This window comes from Dendrobium catenatum, unplaced genomic scaffold (genome assembly GCF_001605985.2).
Source record: "Dendrobium catenatum unplaced genomic scaffold, ASM160598v2 fragScaff_scaffold_354, whole genome shotgun sequence".
Taxonomy (NCBI): Eukaryota; Viridiplantae; Streptophyta; class Magnoliopsida; order Asparagales; family Orchidaceae; genus Dendrobium; species Dendrobium catenatum.
Window position 1 is genome coordinate 4,257 of NW_021318816.1, and position 8,031 is coordinate 12,287.

General features: G+C 47.3%; 1 protein-coding gene across 1 annotated transcript; it reads left to right on the forward strand.

Annotated features, from left to right (window-relative positions):
- The first annotated feature begins 261 nt into the window (after nt 1-261).
- LOC110095722 lies at nt 262-6,490 on the forward strand. Its single transcript, XM_028693755.1, has 7 exons — nt 262-1,497; nt 1,591-1,779; nt 1,942-3,461; nt 3,563-4,124; nt 4,198-4,575; nt 5,900-6,018; nt 6,289-6,490. Exons 1-7 carry the CDS (start codon nt 262-264, stop codon nt 6,488-6,490), a joined length of 4,206 nt encoding a protein of 1,401 aa, XP_028549588.1.
- The last annotated feature ends 1,541 nt before the right edge of the window (nt 6,491-8,031 follow it).

The window sequence follows — 8,031 nt, forward strand, 5'->3', positions numbered from 1 at the left end:
GACAGCTAAGGAGAACAAAATGGGGAAGGCTAAGGCAATGGAAGAACATACTGGACAAAGATCTTCTATGGAGCAGAGGGCTGCTGTGAAGCTGAATCCGGGCGTCTTGGGGGCTGCTCCTGCGGGACAATTGGGCACTTTACAGATGTTGGTTGCTGAGACTGAATAGCCAACTGGGGAATCCAGAACCGGAAGCAGGGAATTTCCCAACTTCATGAGATCACCAATGAGGGAGAAGGGGGCTGAGCCTGTTGAACAAACATGAAAGAACAAACTGGAGAGACAAATTGCGGAGGCGGATCAGAGCCGAGGATGTGCGTTCAGCCATTGAATTCAAACGGGCCCTTGCGGAAGGGACGTAAACAAGGGAAAATTCGCAGGGAGGAATGCTCTCAGGACCTGATTGAACAGCCGACTTTACCCAGGGTCTTACTGTTCTCGGACTCTGAGATCAGAGGATGGAAACTGTATACTATAAGGGACAGGAAAGCCAAGGCTGGGTTGGCCAAGAAGGAAGGGGCATTGCTAGAATCGGCACGTAATTTAGATCATTCGCTGGCTGGTGCATCTGAGGATTGGTCTATTGGCATTGCGGGGTCGATGGTTGAGGTGTTGAGGGATGAAGTGGCTACCAATAATCCGCATGGTCCTGAGGGGACGGCGAAGACTTTAGAAAACCTGTGCGGCGGGGACTCTCCCCCTTCGGTCATCCACATGTTTAACATCCTCTGTTGGAATTGTAGAGGTGCGCGTAAGAAAGAGACGGGGTTCTACTTACGGCACTTAATTGGAACCCATAATGCTAGTTTTGTTGGTCTGTTGGAGACTAAATTTGAGAAGATTGATCGCAAAGATGTGGACAGATTGGCTGGGAGAGATTGGGATTTCGATTATCAGCCTTCGATTGGTAGAGCTGGGGGTATCCTTGTCCTGTGGAGGAGCAGCCGTTTCTCTTTTCAGATTTTGTTCAAAGCGGAGCAATGTCTTATGGGGAACATCACGCTGGCGGATGGGAGTTTGTGGGATGTGCCTGTGGTTTATGCCAGCAAAGACAGATGCACTAGACGCACAATGTGGGAGGATCTTTCCACTCGCCATCACCAGAATCTCCCCTTGCTTGTTGGCGAGGATTTTAATTGTATACTGAGCCAGGAGGATAAAAAAGGGGGTAGGCCTTTTCTTAGCACTCCTGCCACTTGCGATATGGCCGAGTTTATGGTAACAAATGATCTGGTTGATCCCGGGTTTGTTGGGCCTGCGTATACTTGGACCAATAATAAAGACGTGAGGAGCAGGATATTTTCTAGACTGGACAGATTCCTTGTCAGCTCGGACATCTTGGACAGGTTCCAGGATCTGCGGGTTGAGCATCTGACTAGGCTTGCGTCAGATCATTGTCCCATTCTTTGTACGGTGCAGGAGGTTTCGAAGCGCACTTATTCACCTTGGATCAGATTTGAGGATGTCTGGTTAAGCTTTCCACATGCTCGCCATCTGGTCATGGAGAAGTGGAGGGTGGCTGATTTCGGGTGTGAGGCTGCACAACTTCAGCGTAAGTGCAATAGAACGCTGAAGGCTTTGTTCTTCTAGAGCAAGGAGAAATTCAGGCGCCTCAACCAACTTAAGCAGGAGTTGGATTCTGAGGTTCGGACATTGCAGGAGTTGGAAGGTAAACCTCCTGGGCTAAATTCGGTCCAAACTGAAAGTTTGCGGTTTAAGGTGCAGCTCTTGAATTCCACTATTGCCCGGATTATGACTTGGTGGAGACAGAGGGCGAAGGTGCGATGGATCGAGGAGGACGATGGTAATACCCATTTTTTCCACTCTATGGTGTCGGCGAGGAGACAATCCAATGGTATTACATCAATTATGAGGGAGGACGGCTCGGTTGTGATGGATTAGGTGGAGGTTGCTAATACCTTCCACCAGTTTTTTGCTCAGAAATGGAGGGGAACGGATATTGTGGAACAGGGATGGCCATCTCTTACCAGTTATCGGGATTCTATTGCTCGATTCATAGGGATTTTGGATTGTGATGTCTCGGAGGATGAGATTTTGCGTGCCACAAAATCGTTGGGACAGAACAAAGCTCCGGGGCGGGATGGTATCATTGCCTCCTTCTTCAAATTGTATTGGGACATTGTGGGGGAGCAGGTTGGTCGTGCCTGTGTGGAATTCTTCAATTCAGGTGTGATGGACCCTTCTTGGAAGGAGACGGTTGTGGTCTTGATTACGAAAGTTAAAAATTTGGATCGCCCCTCTAAGTTTAGACCCATTAGTCTGTGTCAAACGATCTACAAAATTGTGGTGAAGGTCCTTGTGAATAGACTTAAAGGGGTTTTGCCACATATTATTTATGAAGAACAAGCCACCTTTGTCCCTGGGCGTTCAATTACGACGCACTGCTTACTTGGCCAAGAACTGATGCATAAATTTAAGGTGTCCAAGGCTACAAAAGGTTTTTTTGCTATGAAGGTGGACATGGAACAGGCGTACGATAAGATGAGTTGGCAAACCTTGGAGTTGGTTATAGAGAGGATGGGCTTTCCCGCCAGGTTTGGGGCTTGGGTTCTCAGTTGTGTCAGAAATCCTAAGTTCTCTATTCTGGTTAATGGCCAGCTTTCAAATTGGATTACAGCGGAGTGTGGATTTCGCCAAGGGTGTCCGCTGTCACCATACCTGTTTATCCTCTGCTCGGAATTGTTGTCTGCCCATTTCAAGCAAAACTTCAGGGAGATGGGAGTTCCGATCAGCCCGGGGGGACCTCCTGTCTCCCACCTCCTTTACGCTGACGATATTCTCTTTTTTGCAGATGTTACCATGATAAATGCTCGGAAGACCATGTCAATCCTGACAGAGTACTGCTCTTGGACTGGGCAGAGAGTTAACCGGAGTAAGTCTGCGGTTCTCTTCAGCCGATGGACCCCGACCGCTACTAAGAAGAGAATGACTAGGATTCTGGGTTGCTGCAAGGTTTTAGAATTGGACTACCTGGGGCTTAAGCTGGCAACGAGGAGGCTCACCAAGGTTGATATTTCCCCTTTGATCCAGAGGGCACGGGAACATACACTTAATTGGGGAATCAGGCACCTCTCTATGGCGGGGCGGATAACGTTGATCAATTCTGTTCTGCTGCCGTCTTCGGTCTTCCTTATGACTCATACTATTATCCCCAAATCGGTCCTCAATGATATGGAGAGATTATGTCGGAGCTTTCTGTGGGATAGGGACTCTGAGCATAAGGGCATGCACTACGTCGCATGGGACAAGGTTGCTCGGCCTAGACGGAATGGCGGGCTTGGCTTCCATGTTTGTGCACGCTGGACTGGTGCTCTCCGGGCATGGGTGGCCTGGAACATCATTGGCAATCCTGAGGGGTTGCTACAAAGATGCCTGGAACATAAATATGGAGACGAATTGAGAGATTTAAACCCCCTAGGGGACACTCCAGTAGCTGGAAAGTAATTTGTGAGGGTGCTAGGAACCTCACTAGTTCAGTACGTTGGAAGATTGGGAATGGCCAGGACATTGAGGTGCTATCTGATACCTGGATCTGGGATAGAGCCATTTCTTCGTGGCCTACTTTCTGTGATATCTCGGATATTGAAAATCTTACAGTCTCGGATTTCTTGAGGGAAGGCGGCAGCTGGGACTTGCCGAAGCTGCGGGATTGCTTCGGAGAACTGCTTGTGGATAACATTACGCGCATTCCTGTTGGAGAGGGAACGGAGAAGGATTGTATGGAGCTAATCAAGACCCCCTTAGGCTCTACAATTTTGTCTATTGTCTACAACAGAATGTTTGATGAGGAGGAGGATCCTATTTGTAAGATACTGAAGCTTGGATTAAGGCCACGGGTGCGTTTGTTCTGGTGGCGAGTGTACAACGACAAAGTCCCCACAAATGTCTGGCTGTGCGACCATCACCTCCAGGTTGATTTGTTGTGTCCTCTTGGCTGTTTGGAGGCAGAGGATATCGACCACATCATGACGATATGCAATACATTGAGGATCATCCTGGATGTCTTGGCCGGCTGGGGCATCCTTATGCCTCGGTTCTCTTCCTTCTGGGACCTTCAGACGGAGCTTTCAAGGGCTGGCAATGCACATGATGATTGGAAAAAGGTTTATTGTGTGACTATTTACTATTTATTGTGTAACTATCTACTATTGCTGGATGAGTAGGAACTTACACAAGCATGGCAAGGGCTCCTTCCCCCCTAAAACGACGGCGGCTAATGTTCTTGAGGTACTTAACCAGAATTTTTTTTCTCCTCCCCTGGAGCAACCGGATGTCTTCCAATCTGCTAGATTGTTGTCGTCTTCCTCGTGGTGTCCCCCCCCTCCAGGATGGTGGAAGATCAATTTGGATGGTGCGCTCAGAAGGTCGAATGTTGGGGGAATTGGCATTGTCATTCGGGATGATAAGGGTCTTCTCATTTCGGCGGCTAGTTGGGGAATTGCCCACTGGGACAGCACACAAGTGGAGCTCTTGGCGTTTCGGTATATTAACGAGTTAGTTCTTGACTGGATGAATGATGTGGAGGGGGTTATTGTTGAGGGTGATAATGCCAGTGTTATCCAGTTCATGCAAGACTACAAAGATAGGGAGCGATGAAAGACTAAGCAAACTGATTGTTTAGATTTTGAATGGACCAAGCAATTCAAAAAAGTTTTGTTTTTACATACTAACCGGCGACTTAATTTGGCGGCTCATTTTTGTGCACAGAGGGCCACCGAGTTCTCTTTTGTTTGGAGGGGTGGGGATAGTCTAATGTATTGATTCCTCAAGATTTTTTGAACATCCTTGAGGAAGATAGGAGGGGTTTTTTGGTAGAAAGGCCGGTTGGCCGCTAGTTTCCCTTTTTGGTTTCTTTACTTCTAATTGTAAGGTTCCTTTGGTTATATGAATGCAAATGCAAAGTTCAGCTCTATCCCTCTCCCTCCCTCTTTCTCTCTCTCTCTCTCTTTCTCTCTCTCTCTCTCTCTCTCTCTCTCTCTCCTCTCATGCGGCTCCTCTCTTTCTCCTGCTCTCTCTCTCTCACCACTCTCTCTCTATTTTTCTCTCTCCAACTCCTCCCTTGCCTCTCCTTCCCCTCTCTCTCCCTCTCTCGCCTCTCTCTCCCCTCTCCTCCCCCTGCTCTTTCTCCTCCTCACTCTCTCCCTATCCCTCTCTCTCTCTTCCTCTCTCATCCCCCTCTCTCTCTCTCTCTTTCCACTCTAATCCTCTCTCCCTCTCTTTCACCCTCTCTTCCTCTCTCTCTCTCTCTCATGCTATCTCTCACTCTCTCTCTCATGTATTCTCACTCTCATCACTCTCTCTTTCTCAGCTCTCTCTCTCTCTCTCATCATCTCTCTCTCTCTCTCTTTCTCTCTCTCTCTCTCTCCTCCTCCCCTCCCTCCCTCTCTCTTCCCTCCTCCGCTCCTCCCTCTCCCTCTCTCTCTCTCTCTCTCCTTTCTATTCTCTTACGGCTCAGGATGATCGCCCCTGGTTGAACGAAACTGGGCGATTCTTTGAGATTTTTTTTTTTTTCATCAGCTCGTTTTAGGTTTGCTATTTGGTTATCGCTCATTTCTTGTGCTTAGTGTGAGTTTGGTTAGATCTTGGGTCTGTTTCAAGTTGTAGCTTGTATAGTTGACTCGGTTAGATGGGGTAGCGATACAGGTACAGTCTCAGCCTCTCTCGTCATTCCACATCGCGTCGGTGTGCGTGGAGCAGGAGGTGAAGTGTGCTGCGGGTTTCTCTTTGGCACTTGTATAACACATTCCTAGTTGCTTCCGGGAGAAGATGTGGTGGTATAGAGGTGGACTTTGCGGAGTTGTGTAATATAGTAGAGGGGGTTTTCTATGTGAGAGTGTGCAGATTCTCCCTTAAACTGGTAATCTTGAAGGTTTGGCAGACATTTTCGAGCGTCAGACCTGGAAAAGACGACCTGGTATATCCTATTTCACTTCGCTACGCTCGCATGGAACTTCGAGACGTCTACGCCTCATCACTCCCTGTCTCGGCTTACTGCGGGTGAGTTTTTCGCCAGAATGTTGAGCTCTCTCGCGGCTAGAGATACATTTCAAGTGAGGTGCATGGAACATGGGGGGGATCAAAATGCGGGAGGGTGCCTCTGCTACTCCGCTCTGGATCGATAGTGGGATCGTTCATACTCCTGGTATGCTTCTCTCACGATCTGCGATGCAGGTTATGGAGATTTCTGGGGGGTAGTGTAGCTTGTGGAGGTCACTACGCACGAGGTGTATCGTAGAAAATCTTAGGACTCCACTGGAATCTACTCAGCCTCGATAAGATCTGGATACTGAAGGTGCTGGATGTCCTTGATGTTAATGATTGCTACTTGTCTCTTCCTTCAACAATGTACTTCGAGATGATGGATGCTGAAGTGATAGGGCGCGAGTTTACTCCTTCTGGAGAAGTTAACGCGCTTTGGGATTGGCGATTCCTCTCCCGGAAGCCCACCATATCGTTCTATGGCTGCTGAGTAACATAGCAAGTGGAATGGTTCATCAGGAATGTGAAATCAGTGGGGAGCATTCTAATGGAGCTGGGATTGAAGGTAAGCAGAATTGATTTTGATAAACCAATATATGAATCATAATAATTTCTAGTTACGTTTGGGGCAATTGTAGCCGTAATAAGTTGATCTGAAAAAAGGCTTTTGTGGAGTGTAAAGATGTGAAAATTATGTTAAGCGTTGCGGAAGAAGCATTGCCCTCGAAATTAGTTTGGGAGTCAGGTGGAGGTGAGACTGTTGATTAGTCGATTAGTGGGGAAAAACGTATTACTGGCTGATTTGTTGTGATCTCCCGCCAAGTTTTAGCGCTTCCATGGCACATCTTCTAACTGCTTGGGGAAATGCTTCCTTCGGATCTCGCAAGTTTTCGTTCTTCCTCATAGCAGCAAGTTAAGAAGGGCTGGAGCTTTCAAAGACAAATTAAAGAAAGGACACGTTAATCGAAGATTGATTTGGCAAATATTGCTTGGGAAGAAGTCTATACATCACAGCAGTTCAGTTGTCAAGATGATTAGACAGATAAAATTAGCCCTTCCCTTGGAGGGAGGCATGGTTTTGGTAAACTTGAATTAAATTAGAGCTCGGGGCAAACATTCCAGCAAGTTTAATAGACACTTTGGTTGGGTGCCTATTTGGGTTCGTAGACTTCCGTTTTATGTGGTCCAAAATGAAATTGCAGAGAAAATGGGGACATCTATGGCCCACTTGAATTACTCCACATTTAGGGGTTCATGACTCTACTGCTTTCTGTGTTGGTTTGAAAACACCAGGAAAGCATAGTTTTGGACAAATGTCGTCGTGCTGATTGGTGGCCCTGGTATGTGGCAGGGACTACAATTATTAGGATTCGAAACAAGGTCTTCTATGTTTAATCTTCCAAATTCCCTTTTGAGGGGATTGATTATATCTCTCCATGTTCCTGGAATCACGGCTTTCCTAATCTTCCTTCCTCTAGAATAATTGGGACTTCCATGGTCAGTTTACTTCACCATCTTTGCAAGATTGGCTGCAGGTATATCGTGAGAACCTATCTTATCGGCCGAATGATGCATCTCCACAAAATTATGGGATACCGATTTGCCTTTGGTGCGCCACGTCTGCATGTGTTCGACCTCTTGGATCTCTCTATCGAAGACGCTCTGGCTTGCTAAGAGGAGTATTGGCACACTGGTCCTTAATGGAAGCGTCTTTTTTTTTCTAACCGCATTGAATATCTGCAGGGAATTCGAACGATTCCTTTAATTTATTTGAGGTCGTCTGGCGGAAAGTTGGTGTATATCTCCAGCCTTCGAATCTTATACAGCTCTCTCGCACTAGCTGTTTGGCTTCAGAGCAAAGGCAGACATACATTGACAAATATATGTGGGGTTTGCGTGGGTACATAGGCTCACAAATCTGCATGGCGCTCAGGAATTGTTACATCGTTGTTGCAGTCGTCAGGCCCCGAAGGTTGGACTGGGAGGATTAGATTCTTTCTTCGGGGCGACTTCGCTCCGTCTCATCTTCTC

Excerpts from the sequence above, each read along its gene's own strand:
- LOC110095722 (XM_028693755.1), top strand. The coding sequence starts at position 262 with ATGAAAGAACAAACTGGAGAGACAAATTGCGGAGGCGGATCAGAGCCG. Across the intron at positions 4,125-4,197 it reads CACATGATGATTGGAAAAAG|CATGGCAAGGGCTCCTTCCC; the intron begins GTTTATTGTGTG and ends AACTTACACAAG. Across the intron at positions 4,576-5,899 it reads TTGAGGGTGATAATGCCAGT|ACATTTTCGAGCGTCAGACC; the intron begins GTTATCCAGTTC and ends AAGGTTTGGCAG.